The sequence below is a fragment of the Carya illinoinensis genome, chromosome 13 (assembly GCF_018687715.1).
Source record: "Carya illinoinensis cultivar Pawnee chromosome 13, C.illinoinensisPawnee_v1, whole genome shotgun sequence".
Lineage (NCBI taxonomy): Eukaryota > Viridiplantae > Streptophyta > Magnoliopsida > Fagales > Juglandaceae > Carya > Carya illinoinensis.
Window position 1 is genome coordinate 2251520 of NC_056764.1, and position 25940 is coordinate 2277459.

Genomic DNA, 25940 nt, shown 5'->3' on the forward strand with positions numbered 1-25940 from the left:
ACCAAGTATGGAACAACGTCATGCTGTTACCGAGGAAACTTCGAGGACTCATTTGAATGGACAAGCTTAGTCTCCCCTATCTACGTATCAGTTAATGTCTTGTTGTGTCTTGTGTTGTCCTTGTTCTCGTTGTTTGGAGTCCTTTGTTTAGTATGAGTAATTCCATTGTGGTCCTTCTATGGGCTATATAACATGGTTTCCCTCCACCTAAAGAGAGGACTTCTTGAATATATAGTGGGCATACTGTCCACCTTTTTATAAAAAAAAAAAAAGAAAAAGAAAAAGAAAGGAAGTAGTACTGTGCTCAGATGGCAGAGATGGTTGTATGGGTGGCTTTGGAAGGGTTTTTAGTGTTGTTGGTGCATCTCTATGACCTCCTGATTTTAAAGCCAAAACAACTGAGAGCAAAGCTTCAAAGGCAAGGTATAAGAGGACCTTCTCCTCATTTTCTCCTCGGTAATATCTTTGAAATGAAGAGACTTCTCTCTCGAGTTAATTTCACACCAACACCAACACCAACAACAACTGCTACAATAGATCACTTAGCTACCGCCATCGCTCACGACTGGCCTTCCACCGTCTTCCCATATCTAGTGCAATGGTGAAATGAATATGGTCTTGCCTTTCCTTTTTCCTCTCTCTCTCTCTCTATTAATATTGATAAATAGTTTTCTAATTTCTATTTATTACAACTTGGAGGATCAATTTTGCTTAAAGTGACACATCAATTTCCAAAGAGAAATAAGCAAAAAGACATTACACAAGTTGGTGGTTGCTTATAGAAGTTAGAACCCGCTTCTTCATGTTTTATAATAATACTTTAAAGCAAGTTTTCCATGATAATATGGGTAAAAGTAGTACAAAAATCACCCAGCTAGCACTAAATCAGAGCATCTTATATGTATTGGTGGCAGGGTCGGTGTACTTGTATTCAGTTGGACATACATCTTTTATTGGTAACAGATGTACAGATGGTGAAAGAAATAAGCTCCTGCATTTCTTTGAGCCTGGGGAAGCCCTCTTTCATGTCCAAAGACCCCTGGCCCCTTGTGGGCCAAGGCATATTTTCATCAAGTGGCCCTCTTTGGGCCCACCAAAGGAAGATCATTGCTCCTGAATTGTTCATGATTAAGGTTAAGGTACATGATTATGGTATATGGCTGAACTTAACCTTGAATTGTCTTAAGTACATTACATACTAACTGAAAATCATCGACATGATTCTTGTGAAAGGGCATGATGAACTTGATGGTGGACTCCACAGCATCATTTCTAAGAAATTGGGGGAACAGAACAACAAATGAAACAGAGATTGCAGACATTAAAATCGATGAGGACTTGAGATGCTTATCCATTGATATAATATCAAGAGCATGTTTTGGAAGCAACTATTCCCAAGGAAAAGAAATGTTCTTAAAGCTAAAAATGCTTCAAAATTTAATCTCCAAGACAACAGTTGGAATTCCCGGGTTGAGGTATCATAATATCTCAAATTCATTCATCTTAACAGTCTAATATTTTTGTTTTTCATTTGTGAACACTTGACATTGATTGTACTTTGCATATATGAAAGTTGCTCATGCTATGAATCTTTGATAGATTAATGCTGCCAACCAAAAATAATAGAGCTATATGAAAGCAGAAAAAGAGATCAACTCAATGATTTTAAAGGTGGTAAATCAGGGAAATGAAGCATCAGGTGTGAAGGATCTTTTACAAATGATTCTTGAGGGTGCCAAAATTTATGATGATTGTGATGGCCTCTCAGTAAAAATTTCTCAAGACAAGTTCATAATAGGTAACTGCAAAACCATATACTTTGCGGGCCACGAGACCACTGCCACCACGGCCACATGGAACTTGATGCTACTTGCTACTTATCCCGATTGGTAGGATCGTGCTCGTGCTGAGGTGCTTGAAATATATGGGGATAAGCCACCAGATGCCAACATGCTCCTAAAAATGAAAACAGTATTTTGCTTTATTATTTATCTCTCTCTCTCTCTCTCTCTCTCTCTCTCTCTCTCTCTCTCTCTCTCACGAATGGTACGTAGTAGAAAGTCATGTTTAGGGAATCCCATACTTAGTGTTGATAGAGATCCATTCACTAACGTAACTTTTGTTGGCAGTTGGCGATGGTTATGTTGACTAATTGTTACTTTTTAGTCTCTCACTAACGTAACTTTTGTTGGCAGTTGGCGATGGTGATGTTGACTAATTGTTACTTTTTAGTCTCACACCGGTGGGATGTAAACAAATAAACAAAGTTATAAATAAGAGGCTTAGCCTCTTAGTTTAAGTGCACCAGTTGAAAGTTTATTTAATAACTTTTGACTTTAATTAAATTCTTTTATTAACCTTTTGTAAAAGAAGAAAGGGTGTAAAGTTAAAGTTTTACTAGTGGGGTAGCTTTGTGGGTGTGGTGAGGAGAAAAATTCTATGATTGTAACAATTTTTCACATAGTGAATTTTCTTCTTTAGGTCTGGTGGTTTTTCTCTTGTTTTGGAGTTTCCATGTAAATTTCTTGTATTGTTATTATTTTTCTATTTTTTCTTGTTATTCCTGCAAAGGGTAGATCCTAGAGGGGGTGAATTTGGGAGGTCCAAATTTCCAACAATTGGTATCAGAGCCACTAGTTTCTTTTTGTGGGGTGGAGTTTTGGTGTGGTCGTGTGAATACGTACAGTCTAAGGAGGTTCTGTCTAGGAGATTGGAAATTTTAAGTGTGTCCATTGTGACCCTCCAATATTTCCTGAGAACTGACTTAGTGAGGTACTATTCATTTCTACAGTAAAATTCATCAAAGTAATGTCAGGAAATAGATCTTCAAATCTTGTCAAAGTTGAGATGGAGAAATTTGATGGGAGAATCAATTTTGGCTTGTGGCAAGTCAAATCAAGGATGCCTTGATTCAATTAGGATTACACAAGACATTGAAGGGTAGACTAACACCTGAAGTCAACACTGGTACTAGTGTGACTGGTGAAAGGAGCAGATTTAAAATGAGCGATAAAAATTGGGAGGATCTGAATTTGATAACAGCAAGTGCGATACGTCTGTGCCTGGTCAAAAATATTCTTGCAAATGTGCATGGAATATCTACGGTAAATGAACTCTGAGAAAAACTTGAAGAGTTGTATCAGACAAAGGGCGTCTCAGATCGTGTGTACTTGAAGGAACAGTTTCATACACTGCAGATGAGTGAAGATACAACTATTTCAGATTATTTAAGCATTCTCAATGGCATTATCGCTGAGCTAGAAGCTATTAGAGTTAAAATTGATGATGATGATCAAGCCTTGAGACTCATCTGGTCTCTTCCACCTTCTTATGAGCACATGAAACCTATTTTGATACATGAGAATGAGAAAATAATTTTTTCAGAGGTTACCAGTAAAATCTTTTCTGAAGAGAGAAGACTAAGTAGTAGAAGTAATGTTTCACTTGAAAACTTAGTAATGGTAGCAGCTGGAAATGGGAAGATGAAGAACTCCATGAAGAAGAAAGTAGTCTGTTGGGAGTGTGGACAATCTGGGCACGTTAAGAAAAATTGTCCAAGAGCTGGAGCTAGTTCGGCAAGTGGCTCCAAGTCAGTAAATTGAGATACTGGAAATGATGCTAATGTTGTGTCTCTCTCCATGGAAGATTTTGATATTTAAAAATAGACATGTACATCCTTATGACATGCTGTTAATTCTCAAAATTGCCATGATAGAGGATGTGTTAATGTTAGTGGGTCCACAAGTTTGCATACAAGCATTGGTTTGAGATTGATGCAGTGTGTGGTGGAAATTTATGTCGATGGCTGATGAACTTCCAGGAGAGTCAAACGTGGAAGTTACACCATAATTTTCAACAAGGTTCTTTTTCGACATGGGCCGAAGTGAAATGCTTGGAATTGGTTTATTCTGAATAGGTATGCTTTTATGGTGAAGCATGATAATGGAAGTTATAAAGATCTTCATTGATGTGGAGCTTGGCTGTGGGATCAGTCAAAATCGCAAGGTGGAGATTGTTGACTAATTGCTACTTTTTAGTCCCACACCGGTGAGATGTAAACAAATAAGCATTAGGCCAAGTTACAAATAAGAGGCTTAATGTGACGCCCCCAAATTCCGTTTGGGATCGGACGGACATTTGAAGCGTCGAGACATGCAACATAAGGTTACCTGCCCCCGTTCATGACATATAAGATGCAATGTTCCTAACATGCATCTGACATTATGCAATATTCGCAGCGGATAATTTTTTTCTTTAGCAATACTATGCACCAAATTGAAAATATCCTAAATGCTTAAAACATATTTCATACATAAAGACCCATTGAGTAGATCACAACACTAGTCCAAAATGGTTATGATCTAAAAAATACTAAAGATGCAACTCCATTGTACAAGTAGTAATTTACGTTAACTACTATATTAACATTGACGTCGCACCATCGCTTAGTCAACTGTGTCTAGTTGATCAGCTCCTGATTTTCCTTCAGGTCCTGTAACAAGATCTACCATTCGGGGGGAATGGTAGTTGGGACTACCAAAGTGAGATTTGATTCAAATCTCAGTAAGTTAACAAAAAACTTCCACACAAGCTAATGATGCATGCATGACAGTAAAAGCATAAATGCATAATCAAATTCATAAGTAATTAAAGCATAACTTGGCGTACAACATAGCATAATTGACATAACTTAAATTGAAACATGAACTGAACTTGACTTGACATGAACTTGATCTGAAACTTGACTTAACATGAAAAATACATACTCCACAGTTGTTGTGGCCCTATGTATTCTACGTGTAAATACATACTCCACAGTTGTTGTGGCCCCATGTATTCTATACAAACTTGACTTAACATGAAAAATACATATTCCACAGTTGTTGTGGCCCCATGTATTCTACGTGTAAATACATACTCCACAGTTGTTGTGGCCCCATGTATTCTACACAAACTTGACTTAACATGAAAAATACATACTCCACAGTTGTTGTGGCCCCATGTATTCTACGTGTAAATACATACTCCACAGTTGTTGTGGCCCCATGTATTCTACACATACTGAATGTACTCAAGATGAAACGTGACTGAAAAACGAAAGGACTGGAGCCCTGACGTAACATAATGTGATTTGAACATAACTTGAAATACATGACCAACTTGAGATAGAAACATTTAGTAACATGGCATAACATATAATAGACAACATATTTAACATGACATACTTGTAATGTACAGTAATACATGACAGAATATATTATGTAACAGATTAAAATTGATGACAGAATAAATTTTGTATAATAGACAATTACGTGATAACTTGGCATGACATAACATATATGATAACATACATACATACATTGTAGTTCCTTTACTTAGCACACATACACAGTAGACTGCTAGTAAGTTAAAAGCTAACTTACCTCGATCTCCACGTTTCTTATCAAACTTCAAGTGCGACCACGAGGAATTGTAATTAGTGATTTTAAAAGTTAGAACTAAATCACTAAATATTTGAAATATGGAAAATACTAACTTAAAGAGTAAAATTTTCATTTTACTCTCTACATGTGAAAAAATGACCGTTTTACCCATAACTTAAGGATTTTGCATATTAATTCCAAAAGTTTCTAAAATTTACATTCCTCATGTAAATTTTGTCCTAAACTTAAATATCAACTCAGAAAAATTTAAAACAAAACACAACTATGAAGAACACACTATGGTCGAAACATCCATAGGCCATTTCCCTTTATTTTTGTTGCAATTCCTTCCAACTTTAAAACTCATGCTTAAACCAAAATTTTGCAACAAACATCTTCCAATCCTAAGTTCAAAACCATACTTAAAACATCCATTTAGAAAAAGCTAATAATCAACACTAAACTTTTTTGTAAAAAGATCCAAGCACTTGAATCACAAGTTTTGACCTTAAATCAAAACATCTCCAAGAATTTCAAAAATCAAATCTTACTTCTAACATATTCATAATATCATCCTAACATCAACCATGCTTTAAATCATCAAACTAAAGTCACCAAAATCACAAAATAACATTTGGAGTTTTTGGTTTTATACTTAGTCCAAAAACAGAAACTTTTTCCTCAACTAGTTTTGATAAATCTCTTGATCTATGACTTATAAATATATGATCTTCAAACCAAACCATTACATGGTTTAAAAATATGTCCTAAAACATATACAAGCTTCTAATTCAATATCACATGGTTAGAAATTAACCAAAACATAAATTTAGCCAAGAATATCCACACTTTGGCTTATCTGAATATCTCTTTGCATAAAATTTCATATCTTTGAAACTAACATGAAATATTTTCAAAATAATAATATAACATGTATATAAGATGTTTAGGATCCTCCAATAAAATTATCAAAGTCATTAGAATAGGTTTAGACCACCAAAGAGTTAAACTTTCTCAAAACAGAAACTGTTTTTCCTCTTCCAGTTTCTAAGTTTCTAAATCTAAGAAAATATTTCATCAAAACCTTTAATCATGCAAATATCCTCAACCAATAGTCATATATACATGTTAACAATACTCCATAAAAATTTCGGACCAATATCTATCCATTAGCTTGGTCAAAAACTCCAAACTATAACATATTCTCCAGTTTACCTCCCAGAATGACCTTTCTATAGTTTATACAATATTTGACTGACCAAATGATCTTCAAATGGGGCAAATAAGATATCCATGTAAACTAGACTCAAAAAGGAACAACTAATATGAAGGAGACTTTATGATAAAACATTTACAATAGCTTCGAAATTGGCGTGCAAAATACCTCTTAAAAGCTATCCGAGAGAGAGTGTTTGATATTCTTTCAATGGAAAGTGTAAATGAAGATAATTTCGTGGGGAGAGGTGGCTGGAGATAATTATGGATGAGATATGGAAGAGATGAGGCTGGAGTTGAGAGTTGAGTGTAGTTTTCTCCTATCCAAAATATCTATAAAAGATTATCTCATAATATTCTATCCAATAGTATCTACAAAAAATCAACTTAAGATATTTTTATCTAATAATATCTATAAAAATCAACTCAAATATTTTTACCCAATAATATTCATGAAAATTACCTCAAGATATTTCTTTTTATCCAATAATATCTACAGTTTTGAACAGACGTTTTGTCCGAAAATATGAAAAAAAGTTATTGCGCCATAAGACTTTAAATAGCCCTCCGAGTCTAATGGCACAAACCATAATACATTTTGACACTTCTAACTATCTCCAATAATCAAAACACACTTCTGATACCATAGTAAATAATAACACTAACTATGTAGTTAGACAAAAACCTATACGATTAATGGATTCGTAAAAACTTATGGGGTTTTCACGAGGTTCCTAAAGTTAATAGAAATTTCACAATTGAATTTCTAGCGGGCTGTTACAATCTCCCCTCCTAAAAAAAGATTTCGTCATCGAAATCGAAGTAAGTAAGAAATAACAAGTTAAGGAATATGTGTTGCTTACCAACCTGGTGTCTATTCCGTATATGTTTACCTTTGAGATTATGTCATTCCTTAACTCTCTTATTTTAATCAACAATTATATTATACTTCTTTCGACAAGGTTGGCCAAGTTGTATCGACACACTCTCCAAACTTAAAATTTCAAGTAAATAATCTTCCGAAACTTTTCTTTAGAAAAACATAGGCGATATACTTTAAGTGTTCTTGTAAATACCAAAGTTAGTAGAGAATTCATCAAAATTAAGCTGTTATCCTCTCTCTCTCTCTCTGTTTTTTTTTTTCGGTGGCCCTCTGTTTTAGATCAGACAACTCTGATGCGCATGATTTTTATAGGTCTTCTGTAGTTGTCAGGCGCCGCATAGCTACGACACTACTTTGTTCTTCTGTAATTGTCAGGCACCGCATCTATGATACTACATTGCTCTTGTCTCTTGTAGAGAAATGATTCGCGAGAGATGATTCGTCATAATTTTCTCTATAAAAGAATTATTCAGTTCATCTTCTTTCTCATCTCATCTTCTTCACTTTTCTGAAATTAGTCTGCATTCTTACTCTGCAATCTCTTTCTGTTTACTCACTTTGCAATGGCTCAGCAATCTTCTCATTACCAAAACATGAGATATTCTGCACCTCGTTCACCAGTTGTTTATGCTTCTTCCGTAGGTGCTATAATGCAATCCAATAATGATCTGACTAATAAGTCAGATAATGAACTTATCTACGAGCTTGTGAGTCTCGGTACTCGATACTCATCAGCCATTGTCGCATATTCTCAGCGACTGCAATCTAGGACTGGTGGGGTTGACAAACTCCAGGAGAAAATTTCTATCCTTCAGAGGCTTCTTATGGAATCCAACATGAAGATAGAAGCAGTAAAGCGAGAGAACAGAGATTTAAAATCTTTGCTTAACTCTTCTTTTCAAGTGGCTACTCCTTTAGATAGGAAAGACATGCAGATTTTTGAAGAGCAAGAGCGTTTAAAGATTGAGGCAAAGAGCCTCAAATTTCTGTAATTTTGCTTTATAATAATAAAATAATACTTCACAAATATTTATATTTGTGTTTCTATCTTCTGGTAGATGTTTTATGTGCTCCACTTTATTTCTTTCAGGGATTTTCATATATATGACATGATCTAATGACTCATATAAATGTGCATTTAATCATGCATATCCAAACTCTCAGTAATCTTCAAGTTAATAAAAACCTCAAGGAGTTCTACTGGTTTAGGACTAACTTACTTCTTTATAATCGCAACAATCAGTCATCTTCCTAGGTGGTACTTCAATAACTGACCAGTTAATAACTTAAACTTGAAACTTTCTCACTTATGATTGTCATAACTCTTCTATCCATCATGAGTTATCAATTATTCTAACTCTAAATGATTTGTTCCTAATGTTCACATAAATCCTCAAGACCAAGATTTTACTCCTCATATAATAGTCTTCAAAAGAAAATCGATTTATGTATCCATAAAGATAATGCTTTACCAGAAATCATTTACTGGCGGCGTGCTAATACTATTATCATAAATGAATCCTACTAAGGCTAAAGCTTCTCCTAATCAAATTACTCTTCCAAACACAATTTCTATCGTATTCTCAGAATCAAAACAATTCTTCAAATATGTGGAATACAATTTATCAATCCTACATATCCTTTCTCATATTACTAAAAGGTATTCTATATCTACATTGGTATGAACAATAATACTTTTAATGAAAATTGTTACTCTTACCACTAGGGTAACAATTTAGCTTCCAAGCTGAATTCTCAAGCACCACAATTAATAGAAACAATGACTCGTTTGAATTAAACAATATACAATTTACCAATCCCAATGATTTGACCTACTTCAAAATAACAATAATGCAATACTACCACCAATTGCAATCAGATCAACGTTAACTATGTTTACCTCAACTAATTCTTCATCCATCGGGAAATTCTGATCCTCTTGATTGTTATCTCCCTTAGGATTCCGAGGTATTCTATCACGAGTCATGTGTCCCTTCTTAAAATACACGAGTATATGTATTAAAACCACATACTACCTTTCATACCTTAAGAAATTCAAGCCTACTGATGACTAAAATTTCAAGCCTAATGTTTGGTGCATTTCCTAAGGACATGTGGATTTATTACCCAGAGACGTATTGCTCTGATGCCACCCTGTGACGCCCCCAAATTCCATTTGGGATCGGACGGACATTTGAAGCGTCGAGACATGCAACACAAGGTTACCTGCCCCCGTTCATGACATATAAGATGTAATGTTCCTAACATGCATCTAACATTATGCAATATTCGCAGCGGATAATTTTTTTCTTTAGCAATACTATGCACCAAATTGAAAATATCCCAAATGCTTAAAACATATTTCATACATAAAGACCCATTGAGTAGATCACAACACTAGTCCAAAATGGTTATGATCCAAAAAATACTAAAGAAGCAACTCCATTGTACAAGTAGTAATTTACGTTAACTACTATATTAACATTGACGTCGCACCATCGCTTAGTCAACTGTGTCTAGTTGATCAGCTCCTGATTCTCCTTCAGGTCCTGTAACAAGATCTACCATTCGGGGGGAATGGTAGTTGGGACTACCAAAGTAAGATTTGATTACAAATCTCAGTAAGTTAACAAAAAACTTCCACACAAGCTAATGATGCATGCATGACAGTAAAAACATAAATGCATAATCAAATTCATAAGTAATTAAAGCATAACTTGGCGTACAACATAGTATAATTGACATAACTTAAATTGAAACATGAACTGAACTTGACTTGACATGAACTTGATCTGAAACTTGACTTAACATGAAAAATACATACTCCACAGTTGTTGTGGCCCCATGTATTCTACGTGTAAATACATACTCCACAGTTGTTGTGGCCCTATGTATTCTACACAAAATTGACTTAACATGAAAAATACATACTCTACAGTTGTTGTGGCCCCATGTATTCTATGTGTAAATACATACTCCACAGTTATTGTGGCCCCATGTATTCTACACAAACTTGACTTAACATGAAAAATACATACTCCACAGTTGTTGTGGCCCAATGTATTCTACGTGTAAATACATACTCCACAGTTGTTGTGGCCCCATGTATTCTACACATACTGAATGTACTCAAGATGAAACGTGACTGAAAAACGAAAGGACTGGAGCCCTGACGTAACATAATGTGATTTGAACATAACTTGAAATACATGACCAACTTGAGATAGAAACATTTAGTAACATGGCATAACATATAATAGACAACATATTTAACATGACATACTTGTAATGTACAGTAATACATGACAGAATATATTATGTAACAGATAAAAATTGATGACAGAATAAATTCTGTATAATAGACAATTACGTGATAACTTGACATGGCATGACATATATGATAACATACATACATACATTGTAGTTCCTTTACTTAGCACACATACACAGTAGACTGCTAGTAAGTTAAAAGCTAACTTACCTCGATCTCCGCGTTTCTTATCAAACTTCAAGTGCGACCACGAGGAACTGTAATTAGTGATTCTAAAAGTTAGAACTAAATCACTAAATATTTGAAATATGGAAAATACTAACTTCAAGAGTAAAATTTTCATTTTACTCCCTACATGTGGAAAAATAACCGTTTTACCCATAACTTAAGGATTTTGCATACTAATTCCAAAAGTTTCTAAAATTTACATTCCTCATGTAAATTTTGTCCTAAACTTAAATATCAACTCAGAAAAATTTAAAACAAAACACAACTATGAAGAACACACTATGGTCGAAACATCCATAGGCCATTTCCCTTTATTTTTGTTGCAATTCCTTCCAACTTCAAAACTCATGCTTAAACCAAAATTTTGCAACAAACATTTTCCAATCCTAAGTTCAAAACCATACTTAAAACATCCATTTAGAAAAAGCTAATAATCAACACCAAACTTTTTTGTAAAAAGATCCAAGCACTTGAATCACAAGTTTTGACCTTAAATCAAAACATCTCCAAGAATTTCAAAAATCAAATCTTACTTCTAACATATTCATAATATCATCCTAACATCAACCATGCTTTAAATCATCAAACTAAAGTCACCAAAATCACAAAATAACATTTGGAGTTTTTGGTTTTATACTTAGTCCAAAAACAGAAACTTTTTCCTCAACTAGTTTTGATAAATCTCTTGATCTATGACTTATAAATATATGATCTTCAAACCAAACCATTAAATGGTTTAAAAAGATGTCCTAAAACATATACAAGCTTCTAATTCAAGATCACATGGTTAGAAATTAACCAAAACATAAATTTAGCCAAGAATATCCACACTTTGGCTTATCTGAATATCTCTTTGCATAAAATTTCATATCTTTGAAACTAACATCAAATATCTTCAAAATAATAATATAACATGTATATAAGATGTTTAGGATCCTCCAATAAAATTATCAAAGTCATTAGAATAGGTTTAGACCACCAAAGAGTTAAACTTTCTCAAAACAGAAACTGTTTTTCCTCTTCCAGTTTCTAAGTTTCTAAATCTAAGAAAATATTTCATCAAAACCTTTAATCATGCAAAAATCCTCAACCAATAGTCATATATACATGTTAAGAATACTCCATAAAAATTTCGGACCAATATCTATCCATTAGCCTGGTCAAAAACTCCAAACTATAACATATTCTCCAGTTTACCTCCCAGAATGACCTTTCTATAATTTATACAATATTTGACTGACCAAATGATCTTCAAATGGGGCAAATAAGATATCCACGTAAAATAGACTCAAAAAGGAACAACTTATATGAAGGAGACTTTATGATAAAATACTTACAAAAGCTTCGAAATGGGTGTGCAAAAGACCTCCTAAAAGCTGTCCGAGAGAGAGTGTTTGATATTCTTTCAATGGAAAGTGTAAATGAAGATAATTTCGTGGGGAGATGTGGCTGGAGATACTTATGGATGAGATATGGAAGAGATGAGGCTGGAGTTGAGAGTTGAGTGTAGTTTTCTCCTACCCAAAATATCTATAAAAGATTATCTCATAATATTCTATCCAATAGTATCTACAAAAAATCAACTTAAGATATTTTTATCTAATAATATCTATAAAAATCAACTCAAAATATTTTACCCAATAATATTCATGAAAATTACCTCAAGATATTTCTTTTTATCCAATAATATCTACAGTTTTGAACAGACGTTTTATCCGAAAATATGAAAAAAAGTTATTGCGCCATAAGACTTTAAATAGCCCTCCGAGTCTAATAGCACAAACCATAATACATTTTGACACTTCTAACTATCTCCAATAATCAAAACACACTTCTGATACCATAGTAAATAATAACACTAACTATGTAGTTAGACAAAAACCTATACGATTAATGGATTCGTGAAAACTTATGGGGTTTTCACGAGGTTCCTAAAGTTAATAGAAATTTCACAATTGAATTTCTAGCAGGCTGTTACACTTAACCTCTTAGTTTAGGCTTAACCTCTTAGTTTAAGTGCACCAGTTGAAAGCTTATTTAGTAACTTTTGACTTTAGTTAAATTCCTCCATTAGCCTTTTGTAAAAGGGAAAGAGGTGTAAAGTTAAAGTTTTACTAGTGGGGTAACTTTGTGGGTGTGGTGAGGAGAAAAATTGTGTGCTTGTAACAATTTTTCACATAGTGAATTTTCTTCTTTGAGTCTGGTGGTTTTTCTCCTGTTTTGGAGTTTCCACATAAATTTCTTGTTTGTTATTATTTTTCTATTTTTTCTTGTTATTCCTGCAAAGGATAGATCCTAGAATGAGTGAATTTGGAAAGTCCAAATTGTCAACAGGTGATACAAGAAACATTGCATCTTCTCCCAGTAGCATCTTTTGTGATAAGAGAGGTCCTCCAAGATTTCAGATTCAACGAGGTGATGATCCCAAAAGGTATGAACATCCAGATTCCGATCCCAATACTGCATAGAGACTGTGATCTGTGGGGTGCTGATGCACACAAATTCAATCCGGAAAGACTCGCAAATGGGATTGGCGGAGCTTGCGAGGTTCGACAGGCTTACATACCATTCGTAGTAGGTTCTCGCGTCTGTGCTGCCAACACATTGCCATGACAGAAGTGAAGGTGATTCTATCTCTCATCCTGTCCAAGTTTTCCTTCTCGCTATCGCCAGGATACCGCCACTCCCGGCCTGCATATAGGTTGGCTGTTGTACCTGAACACGGAGTTAGTCTCCGTTTGATGACATTTTAGCTAGATAGCTATGATATATTTCTTGGCGTCAAAAAGGGTTTTGGTGGAAAGAATAAATAAATGTGAAAGTCATTGCAGACTATTTGTACTTACCATCTTTATGTATCAGAGCAATCATGTAAGCTTATCTCATATATAATTAATCGCATGCGGCCTTGTGATCAACAGCTAGCTAGCATTGAGTACTTAAGACGTGAATCGTGTGTATATATATTTTTATATCCATCCATTGCCTTTTTTTAGTTACTCGATCTCGATTGGCACATTAAACATTTCAATTGGCAATTAAACAATCTGAAATCCCATGGAAACCAATCAATGAAACGGTATATATAATATAAATATATATATATATATATATATCTATATATGTGCATCACATGCCACGATCCGTATTTCGCGTGATCTTCATGAATTAAGAAGACAAGTCCAAGGCGTGCATGTCAACCACCCCATTTAAATCATTCCCTCTCTTAAGAGATATTACCTGTAAATCGATCCACGCAATATATCGACTCCATTGTATTAAATGTTGAAGTCCACATGCATAATTATCCGTGGATAGTATTTAGTAGTTAATACATGAATATGGTTCACATGATGCCTAATTATATAATTAGTCTATGATCTCTCCTAGAATTATAGAAAAATTTTGAGTTAAAAAAATTACCTTTTTTTATATATATATAGCATCACCCACAAATTAAGAGACGCATCCACCAAATTAAAAACTTCAGCAGCATTAATGATTAACTCGTTAGCAATATTCCAGCTAATAGGTGTTAAGTACCATTAATCATAAAGATCATGGATTCATAGAGATAAGTTTTGGCTTGGATGAAGTGAATTAAGCATGATCAATACGTTATTGACTGATGAATACTGAAAGCATATAACATATATATATATGCTTGAAATAAAAGGAAAACCAAGTACTAGTAGTACTATATATAATTACACATCACAAAAAGGAGATCGAGGATTTTAATTATAATTTGGTGATCAATTATACATGAAATTAAACTGGTACGTACTTGTACGTTTAGGTAGTACTGAAAGACACATTGAATAAAAGGCCGGAGATCATGTTTTTATTTGGTGAACCAGATCATCACATAAAGCTTAAGGTTCGACAAATTAAAGCAAATATTGTCTCACAAAACAGTACATATATAACATCATAATTGAATCGATCGGCTGCATGCCTTCCCTTAAGGTCAAGTCCTGTACGCACGTACATCAATTTATCCATCAACAACAACTCGGCATTAGAACCCTATCGATATTGATCCTGCATGTGTCTTTGGTTAGGAAGAGTAGGAGTACTCCAAGGAGTAGCAATTACGTAAAGAGCATTCTTTTTCTTAACTGATATTCCAATAGCCTCAGACATATCAAGCTCTTGTACGTGGCTTCATCTCATTGGGAAGTTTCCAGTCAAAGTGATACAATAAATGGGAAAGAGTAAGCTCAATATTTGCAAGAGCAAATATGATGCTGGACCGTTGACTTTTGTGCCTTTGTTTAGTTCCACACAGGTGAAAAATAATAAAGGAGCACAATTGTTAAGTTATAAATAAGAGACTTAACATTTTAGTTTAAATGTACTAGTTGAAAACTTATCTAGTAATTTTTGATTTTAGTTAAATTCCTTTTCTAGCCTTTTGTAAAAAAAGAAGAGGTATAAAGTTAAAGTTTTACTAGTAGAGTAGTTTTGTAGGTGTGATGAGGAGAAAAATTATGTGATTGTAACAATTTTTCACATAGTGAATTTTCTTCTCTAGGTCTGGTGGTTTTTCTCCTGTTTTGGAATTTCCACGTAAATTTATTGTGTTGTTATTATTTCTTTATTTTTCTTGTTATTCCTGCAAAAGGTAGATCCTAGAGAGGGTGAATTTGGGAGGTCAAAATTTCCAACAATTGATATCAGAGCCACTAGGTTCTTTTTGTGGGGTGGAGCTTTGGTGTGGTAGTGTGGATACGTATAGTCTAAGGAGGTTCTATTTAGGAGATTGAAAATTTTAAATGTGCCCATTGTAACCCTCTAATCTTTCCTGGGAACTGACTTAGTGAAGTACTATTCATTTCTACAGTAAAATTCATCAAAGCAATGTCAGGAAGTAGGCTTTCAAATCTTGTCAAATTTGAGGTGGAGAAATTTGATGGGAGAATCAATTTTGGCTTGTGGCAAGTACAAGTCAAGGATGTCTTGATTCAATCAGGATTACACAAGGCATTGAAGGGCAGACCAACACATGAAGTCAGCACTGGTACTAGTGTGACTGGTGAAATGAGCAGATCTAAAATGAGTGATGAAGATTGGGAAGATCTGGATTTGAGAACAGCAAGTGCGATACGTCTGCGTCTGGCCAAAAATGTTCTTGCAAATGTGCATAGAATATCTACGGTAAAGGAACTCTGGGAAAAACTTGAAGAGTTGTATCAGACGAAGGGCGTCTCAAATCGTGTGTACCTGAAGGAGCAGTTTCATACACTGCGGATGAGTGAAGGTACAACTATTTCAGATCATTGAAGTGTTCTCAATGGCATTGTCGCTGAGCTAGAAGCTATTGGAGTTAAAATTGATGATGAGGATCAAGCATTGAGACTCATCTGGTCTCTTCCAATTTCCTATGAGCACATGAAACCTATTTTGATACATGGAAAAGAGAAAATAATTTTTTCAGAGGTTACCAGTAAAATCTTTTCTGAGGAGAGGAGACTAAGTAGTAGAAGTAATGTTCCACTTAAGAACTTAGTAATGGTAGTAGCTGGAAATGAGAAAATGAAGAACTTCATGAAGAAGAAAGTAGTCTGCTGGGAGTGTGGACAATCTGGGCACGTAAAGAAAAATTGTCCAAGAGCTGGAGCAGGTTCGGCAAGTGGCTTCAAGTCAGTAAATGGAGATACTGGAAATGATGCTAATGTTGTGTCTCTCTCCATGGAAGATTTTGATCTTTAAAAAGAGACATGTACATTCTCATGACATGCCGCTAATTCCTAAATTTGTCATGACAGAGGATGTGTTAATGTTAGCGGGTCCACAAGTTTGCACACAGGCATTGGTTTTGCATTGATGCAGGGTGTGTGGTGGAAATTCATGTCGATGGCTGATGAACTTCCAGGAGAGCTAAACGTGAAAGTTATACCATAATTTTCAGCAAGGTTATTTTTCGACATGGGCTGAAGTGAAATGCTTGGAATTAGTTTATTTTGAGTGTGTATGTTTTTATGGTGAAGCATGATAGCGGAAGTTATGAAAATCTTCATTTAGGAGGAGTTTGGCTGTGAGACCAATCAAAGTCGCAAGGTGGAAATTGTTGACTTTTATGCCTTTGTTTAGTCTCACACCGGTGGGAAATAATAAAGGAGCACAATTGTTAAGTTATAAATAAGAGGCTTAGCCTATTAGTTTAAGTGCACCAGTTGAAAGCTTATCTAGTAACTTTTAACTTTAGTTAAATTTTTCTATTAGCCTTTTGTGAAAAGGGAAGAGGTGTAAAGTTAAAGTTTTACTAGTGGGGTAGCTTTGTAGGTGTGGTGAGGAGAAAAATTGTGTGATTGTAATGATTTTTCACATAATGAATTTTCTTCTTTGGGTCTAATGGTTTTTCTCCTGTTTTGGAGTTTCCACGTAAATTTCTTGTATTGTTATTATTTCTTTATTTTTCTTGTTATTCCTGCAAATGGTAGATTCTAAGGAAGGTAAATTTGAGAGATCTAAATTTCCAACATAGACACATCCTCCTACCACTACCAAATGGAATGAACTCGAAGTTTGCCCCTCTGAAATCAACAGAAGAACCTAGAAATCTCTCTGGTCGAAAGCAATCAACATCAATCCAGTAATCTGGATTTCTCCCTATAGCCCAAGCATTGATGATTATTTTTGTATTGCTTGGTATCTCATACCCACCAATTTCACGCTTCTCTCTTGATTCTCTCGTGAGTATGCCACCTGGAGGGTGTAGTCGTAAGGTTTCTTTGACAATTGATTTCAAGTAATCTAGTTTATGAACTTCTGTCTCATTGATCTTCCGCCTCCCCGCAAACACTCGTCGCACTTCTGCCTGTGCCTTCTCCCGTATTGTTGGGTTTTTCATCAGTTCAGACATTACCCATTCAATTACAGTTGCTAAAGTCTCACTTCTAAGTTGTCTCCTAATTACCGTTTTTCTTGTAGTGGGGCCACGTCGTACGTGACTTACATTATTTAGTTTAATTAAGAATCTGATGAGATGTAATTTTATTTTTAAATTTAGAATACATAATTCACATTACTTAAATTGAAATATATGATTTATAATATTTAAATTTTAAAATTTATTGTACAAGTTAAATAAGAGAAGTATGCAGTGTAGACAACTTAGAATATGAACGCATGCACCACCAAATTCATAGGAAACATTAGGTTTTTTTTTATATTAATAATAAGCATGTGGTAGGAGATTATTTATAAGTTCCATTTTACAACCTAAACTACCATGATCTTCAATTTGAATCCCAAATCATCATATTTTTCTCAATTTGAGCCTCATATTTTCTAAAGAAAAATGATACTTTGCCCCTAGATTTTACCGCGAGTATATTTAATTTTCTTTTAATTTTTTTAATATTTAAAAAATGAGAATTGTTAGAATCTCACAAAGAAATTCTACCGAGCGAATCTCTCATATTTTTCTCTATCTTGCTCCCACTTACCGTGCCTCTCCTCTCCTCTCCTTTTCCTTATTAGTGAGGGGTTGGAAAAGGGAAAGGGAAAAGAAGAGGGGGAGGAGGGGAGAGGTATGGGGAGAAAGAGAGGGGAAAAAAAAAAAAAGAGAAAGACATGGAAATATTGACAGTATGTCATATAGGTGTGTGAGATTTCAATGTGTCAATAGTATTATTTTTTAAAACAATTATAACTATTGAATCTATGTGTTTTTTAAATGTTTACAATAATGCAAATTGCACTAACGGGCATGCCCAACGTGCAATAAGAGTTGGGCGACAGAGTGGCCCTAACCGAAAAACGTTTGTAAGCTCCTTGAAGTAAATTATTCAAAGTTACTGTTAATGTATTTTGTTTTTTATTTTTAAATGTATAACAAAGTTATTGCTACTGAAGGAGTACAGGACCCTTTCTTTTTTTATAATTTACTTATTATTTGCTTATTGGTTTATCGATCGTGTGTATTACGTATGTTTTATTATTTTTATTACCTTTAATTTTTAAGTCTTTGTTGTTTTGTATTATTAGTATGAGTGTTATTCTTATTTTGTGTCTTATTTTGGTCATTTATTATTCTTATTTTGCTTTATGTTTTGTTATTTATTAATATATTTTCATATTTTAATATTTTAGTCAACTTAAGGGCTGCTAACCAAGATCCTTTGGATTAATGGGCAACACCTTAGCTCCTCACTAAGAGAACCATGGATCCAATCCCCCCACCCCATGTATAAAAAAAAAAAAAAAAAAAACTTAAGGGCTGCTATGTAATTTATACACAAGTACATATTAGATAATTCATAAAATAGTTTCAGTGTGCAAGGTGTTGGAAATTTGGATCTTTCAAATTCACTCCTTAAGATCTATCATTTGCAAGAATATAAAAAAAAAATAGATAAATAATAACAATACAAGATTTTAAGTAAACAACTTCCAAAATATGAGAAAAACTATCAAATTCAGAAAAGAAAATCTATTATGTGAAAATTTGTTATGATTATACAATTTCTCTCATCACCTCAAATACATTCATAAAAGCTTTCATATTAACAAAACTTTAATTTCATATCTCTTCCCATTTTACAAAAATAGATAATAAAAAAATTTAACTAGAGTCAAAATTTACTAATAAAATATTTGACTGGCACACTTTATCAAAGAGGCTAAATCTCTTTTTATAGACCTCGAGCGTTGATCATTCTTCATTTCCCACCCATGGGGATTAACTAAAGGAGCAAAAAACACCCAACACAAGATGTAAATTAACAAAATATAATAATTTTGGGCGTAATTAAAATACTAATGATGATGATCAGGGGTATAAAATAAAATTTTATTATTTTTTATAGAGAAATAATATTTACTGTTCTTATTATGCAAGTCTCGTACGTTTCATTTGAAAAAAGTAGATAGTCTAGGATATACATAAAAAAATTATTTTTTTAACAATAAACTTAATATTTTCATTGAAATACGTAGAATTTGCATTCCATAAATTATATATAGCCAGTATAGCCAGCACTACTCTTCTTTCCATCGAAAAGTCGTTATGGTCGCGTATATTGTCTTTAATTTGAGATTCAACTTACGTTTTGATTGCATATCAATCTATTCTATATATAGATATATATACACGCATTAATATTAAAAGAATTGACTCTTAACCTATTCGAAGTTTCCAACATGTTTTGCCTCTCGAACAGAGCGGTGCTATTCCTAATTTTTAGTGATCTTGATTTAAGAGTAAAATAAAATATATTCATAAGGTCGAACCACGTGAGTATGCGACTTTTAACTCTGCTTTTGTTCTCTATCAGTTGTGACTTCATATATTACTTTGTATGTTATATTTCAATTGATTTGAACCATGTGAAATCGAAAACCCAATAAATTAAATATATTAATTCAAATCATTTAATTATTATTCATAAATTATTTTATTATTATTTATAAATATATAAAAGAGTTTTGCTATTTATCATTTCTACACATTATATACTGTACTTATTTATTTATTTTATTCTTTCCAAATTAATTGATTTCTTATTATCTATACAATACACATTGGTAAGGTGATAAAATAAAAATAAAAAAAAAATTATATTTAATATATAGTGTGAGAATGATTAATAATAAAATTATTCTATATCAAAATATTTTAAATATCTAAACGGAGTTTAAGGCACCAACTTGGGCCCATTTACATCATCCTTCCCCTTATCTTGTAGAAAGGCTGACACTACGATGGTAGGCCTTGCAAATTTACAGTTCCCAGGCTGAGCTGGGCTTTGAGCACGGGGTTTGCTCAGGAAGCCCGTTTGTTCTCTAGTGCATGATGCTAAAGACCACATGCATAGTGGACCGGTGATAGTTGAGTTTTGATGGCATATTTCCTAATAAAAATATTATTTATTATTATTTTTATATATTATTATATCATTGTTTATTGAGATTTAAATCATTATCAATTATTTATTTTAAAATAAACAATGTATACAAGTTTTAGTATATATACAATATATTCTTTTTATAAAACAAATAGACACAATTATGAAAAAATATTAAAAAAATACTTTTTTTACCAAAAAAGGGGCCATAGTTACTTTCAGTTTATATTTAAAAATGATAAATATACAATCATTTTTATAATTTTTTATACAATTATATTTTAAATAATAAATATTTTTATAAAATAACTTATAAAATAACATCACTTTACATAAATATTTTCATTTTAAAATATAATTATACAAAAAATTATACATATATCATTGCTCAATGTCTTCACTCCTTTTTTAAGCGTCGTTCTAGAGCTTCCCATGTTTTCTCAAGCAATAATTTGTACTGACAATCATTATCTATTTCATGATCCGTGAGAATATTGATCGATAAGCGACGCACTTTTAGCAGTCGTATAACTTAAACATGCTTCTTTTATTTTTATTTTTTAAATGATAAATTCACCCTATTACTCAACTAGCTGATAAGATATAAATAATGATATAGACACAAATTTTTATATAACTACATTTTAAAATAAGAATATTTATGTACATTGATACTTTTTATATTTATTTTAGAAAATTAACATTCATTTAAAATATAATTATACAAAATATTGTATGTTTATCACTTTCCATAACATATTAACTTTTATAAAAACCTTTTTGATTTAATGCGTTTAAATTAAAAAAAATGTTATCTAATTTAGCCCAATTGGATATTCGAATTTTTTCTTTTTGAATTTTGCTATACATAAGTCGGTATATATGTTCACTTATAGTGAAACATATTATAATTTTAAAAAAATAAATCAAAACATCAATCATTTTGTAATATAATTGATGTGGAAAGCTTATGGATGTCTAAAAAAATAAAATTTCTAAATATATTTTTATCTTATTTCTCGTATCATATTTCAATTTTTCTCTCAAATTACATCTATGCAATTCAACCAGATATTTAGAAAAAAAAAAAAAAAAGCATCAAAATATTCTATTTTCCAACATATTTGTTGTTTTTACGTTTGAATTTAATGGATTTGAAATGATGATTTATTTCATACGTGGGCTAGACCTTTTGGATCCACTTTTTGCCTCTCTGACAGCTCGAATTAAAGTGAGATCACAGATATCTTTACCACCCCCACAAAAAAAGCCTGAAGAAAATTTTGCCAACTTTTCAACTCTCTCTCATGTATACGCTCTCTTAATCAACATCCTATTATCTCAAAGAAATTCTGGTTCGTCTGAGAGATCATTGGCTGTCAGATGAATAACAGAACGAATGTTGCCGTTACCCACAGTACTACTACAACTACAACAACAACAACAAGGTTTATCAAATGTGTGACAGTTGGAGATGGTGCTGTTGGGAAGACGAGCCTGCTCATCTCCTACACTACCAACACTTTCCCAACTGTATAACCTCTCTTCACTTTCATGCCCTTTATTTCTTGTGTTCTCTCTTGTTAGTTGCTTCTTATGTTCATTTGCGTATGATTTCCCAATGGGTTTTGCGTTTTGGGTTTCTTTTTATTGTTTGACAGGATTACATCCCAACAGTTTTTGATAACTTCAGTGCCAATGTTATGGTTGATGGGAAGACTGTGAATCTGGGTCTTTGGGATACTGCCGGTGCTCTCTCTCTCTCTCTCTCATGCTTAATTTGTATAGTGCTTGATTTGGTTTTTATCTTTCGATTTGTTTCGATGGTTGTTAAGTTAGTTACCATATAAGAACCATGGTGATCGCCATTATAATCCCCAAACCATTGGAAAGACTCAGCTTTCATATATTTTTCACTGATTTCTTTTCAATCAAACAAGCACTTAATTTGAGAACGAGGCAAAGAAAGTAATTGGCCGACTATCGGCGAAAAGGCAGGATCCTCTGTTTCCTAAAGCATTTAATGGCATGAATCTTCCCACGCAGAGAAAATAGACACTTAAATCTTATCGAAATAATTCAAAAATTTTGCAGGTCAAGAAGATTATAACAGGTTGAGGCCGTTAAGTTACAGAGGAGCTGATGTTTTCCTTCTCTGCTTTTCTCTCATTAGTAGGCCTAGCTTTGAGAACATAGCAAAGAAAGTAAGCTTTTTCTTTTTCTTTTTCTCTCTCCATTGAAGTCTTCTTTTGATTCTCTCTCATTGACCAAATGTTCTACCAAATGTATATACTAATCAGATTCTTAATATCTTTCTGCTTGTTTCTTTTTCTTTGTGCCTCTTATTATGTTGGAGTAGTGGGTTCCGGAGCTGAGACATTATGCCCCATCAGTGCCCATTGTTCTTGTGGGGACCAAACTAGGTGATAGATTCTTTGCTTTATCAATTTGTTAGTTCTTGTGGGCCATAACTTTTCCCTTGCTTTAATGCTCTACATAATCGAGTATGCTTGGTGGAAGCCGAAAACTGAAGAATTAAGAAAAGTTCTTTTCCTTTAGAATTTTTAAATTTTCTTGTCTATCACATGGATTCATAAGTTCGGTATATACAGTTTTTCACAGAACAACATATCGTGCCCTTTCTTCCTTGGCTTTTTCAAGCTTGTGTCTTGTTATTTTCTGTTTAATGTGGTACAATTAATGGCAGATCTGAGAGAGGATGAACAGTTTCAATTGAATTATCCCGGGGCATGTACAATTTCTACAAAACAGGTTGGCTATGCACCCTGCAACTTTTTTTTAAGCTTTTGTTGTATATTCATCTGTTAGCCACACTATTGCATCACCACATTCAAAACTGTACATGGATCTACTTTTCATCACCAGCTGAAAGCTTGGGGGGCACGGCACATCGATCATTTTACCAAATGGTTGTGCAACTGCATTGGATTGTATGGTCCTTAGTCTGATGTTTATGTACCCTTGATCTGCCTATGCTGAAAAAACATAGTCAAAAACTAAATGCAGCCAGTCAAGAATTTTGTTCCCTTTCTAATAAAAGATTCTATATACCCCTTTTAATGCCAGGGTGAAGAACTAAAAAGGCAAATTGGAGCAATAGCCTACATAGAATGCAGCTCAAAGACACAGCAGGTATGAGATTTGAGTTCAAACTTGTTGGATGGCTATACCCTATTGGGTCACCGTCACATACTCTTTTCTTGAAAATTGAATGCCTTTTTAGGGCATAAAAGCATTTTTATTTTTTTTTAAAAAGGCATTCTTCCAAGAACTGTCACATAAAAGTTTACTGATGAAACATGCAGAATCTGAAGGCTGTCTTCGATACTTCTATCAAGTTGGTTCTTGATCCTCCAAAGTCCAAAAGGCGAAAGAGAATGCAGAGAACCTGCATTTTTCTGTGATCAATCCTCTCGAGTGTTCAGGGTTTTAAGCCAATAATGGATGATGATTACTCTCCTTTTTCTCTTAACAGTTGTCCATTCTTCTCCTTTTCAAGCCTTCTTTTTATTGTTTTCCTTTTGGATGTTTTCTTTGAATTGTTTGTATGTGTTTGGCATTTATATAAGTAGCAAGTCCTTTATTTATACATATCAAGATTGGTAAAGGAAAAGGGTATGTTAAAAGTTGGGGCAGACATGTTGGATTTTGCAAATTGCAGGCCACTGTATTGATATTTTATTTAAAGTTCTTTCTTTTTGGTTAATCAGATTTATTAAAATAAAAATTTTATATGTAGTTATTTTAACGTAGTTTTATGCATTCTATTAATATAATTAATTATTTTTTTAATATATAATAATTATTTTAATTAATCATATCAATAAAATATATAAAAAATATATAAAAATAACTATACGTTACCAAAATTTAAAAATATAGCCATGAAAGTGCAAGTCCCTAGCACCGGGCCCAAAACCTATTGTGAATGAGCAATTGGGCCAAAATTGGAATATGTGAATGTCTATGAATAATCCAAAAGATTCTAGATACCTCTAATTCCGAATCAAATTAATTATAAAAAGAAAAATCATGTAATAAACTATAGTTCTTCCTCCTTTTTATTATGACAAATATGATTAACTTGTACTCTTCTACATAGAGAAAATTAAACAACACTTCAATTTGGAATATTCCACGTACAGTACGTCCACACGACCGTGGTTTTCTTTAATCGGTGGCTGTCTTTTAGGTCTTGTAAATGAAATCTTCTATAGTCATTTGAGTTCTTTGACTTAATTTAAAAATTTTGGTTGTCACTATTATATATAGTCATTTCACTCTTATAATTAAATGTAATCTTGTGTAATAATGTTGCTCTGTTTGAATTCAGAGTTGGTCTCAACTCATATTATTTAATTATTATAATTTTATTAAATTTTTATACAAAATATAATAAAAAATTCAATTTTTTCAATTCTCAAAATAAGAATAATATTAAAAAATAATATTTTAATAATATTTTTTTCAACTTTTAATTTAATTGTATCTCATGAACTCACTATCAAAACCTCACCTTAAGGATGCACTGTCCTATTAAGTTGCAAGACTTAAATGAAATCAACTCAGTTTAGTCTAATTTTAAGCTGAGTCTTCTAATATCCAAATATCCAACTCTCAAATTACTAAACTCATCTCAATTCAAAACTTCATTACATGTGAGACCCATAACATTTTTTAATGTAACATAGTTTTATATATAAGATATATAACTTTTTTCAATTTTTCATAAATAGTACTAAACCCATATTAACATCCAAACACATAAAATTATTTTATATGGATTTCATATAACTCACTCTACCAGTTTTTTCAACTTACTACTATTCATAAAAAATTCAACTTAACTTAATATCTAACGATAATTTAATTGTTATTATAAAAGGAAGTCAAATAATTACGTTTTGAAGTTTAAGCATCGACAATTCGTATACATGAGAAGTAGTACATACGTATTAAACTTAAACTTCCTTTGGTGACCAGATCATTTGACTTGTTGGCTAGATACGTGTCACCCGTCCCAACAAACCCATCTGTATTGTACT

The 25940-nt window shown here is 33.0% G+C and overlaps 2 protein-coding genes and 1 pseudogene across 2 annotated transcripts; 2 read left to right on the plus strand and 1 right to left on the minus strand.

Annotated features, from left to right (window-relative positions):
- Positions 1-207: 207 nt before the first annotated feature.
- On the plus strand, positions 208-13850 carry LOC122292322 (annotated as a pseudogene).
- Positions 13851-17447: 3597 nt separating this feature from the next.
- Positions 17448-17888, minus strand: LOC122292155 (cytochrome P450 71D10-like). The gene has a single exon (XM_043100379.1). The coding sequence runs from the start codon at positions 17886-17888 to the stop codon at positions 17448-17450; it is 441 nt and encodes a 146-aa protein (XP_042956313.1).
- A 4224-nt stretch (positions 17889-22112) lies between these two features.
- On the plus strand, positions 22113-24601 carry LOC122291411 (rac-like GTP-binding protein RAC2). The gene is made up of 7 exons (XM_043099118.1): positions 22113-22407; positions 22536-22623; positions 22969-23078; positions 23234-23297; positions 23582-23646; positions 23962-24027; positions 24201-24601. The coding sequence occupies exons 1-7, from the start codon at positions 22258-22260 to the stop codon at positions 24297-24299; spliced, it is 642 nt and encodes a 213-aa protein (XP_042955052.1). The 5' UTR covers positions 22113-22257; the 3' UTR covers positions 24300-24601.
- The last annotated feature ends 1339 nt before the right edge of the window (positions 24602-25940 follow it).

Coding starts and splice junctions, on each gene's coding strand:
- LOC122292155 (XM_043100379.1), bottom strand. CDS start 17,888: ATGTCTGAACTGATGAAAAACCCAACAATACGGGAGAAGGCACAGGCA.
- LOC122291411 (XM_043099118.1), top strand. CDS start 22,258: ATGAATAACAGAACGAATGTTGCCGTTACCCACAGTACTACTACAACT. Junction 22,624..22,968: donor GGGTCTTTGGGATACTGCCG/GTGCTCTCTCTC, acceptor AAAATTTTGCAG/GTCAAGAAGATTATAACAGG. Junction 23,079..23,233: donor TTGAGAACATAGCAAAGAAA/GTAAGCTTTTTC, acceptor ATGTTGGAGTAG/TGGGTTCCGGAGCTGAGACA.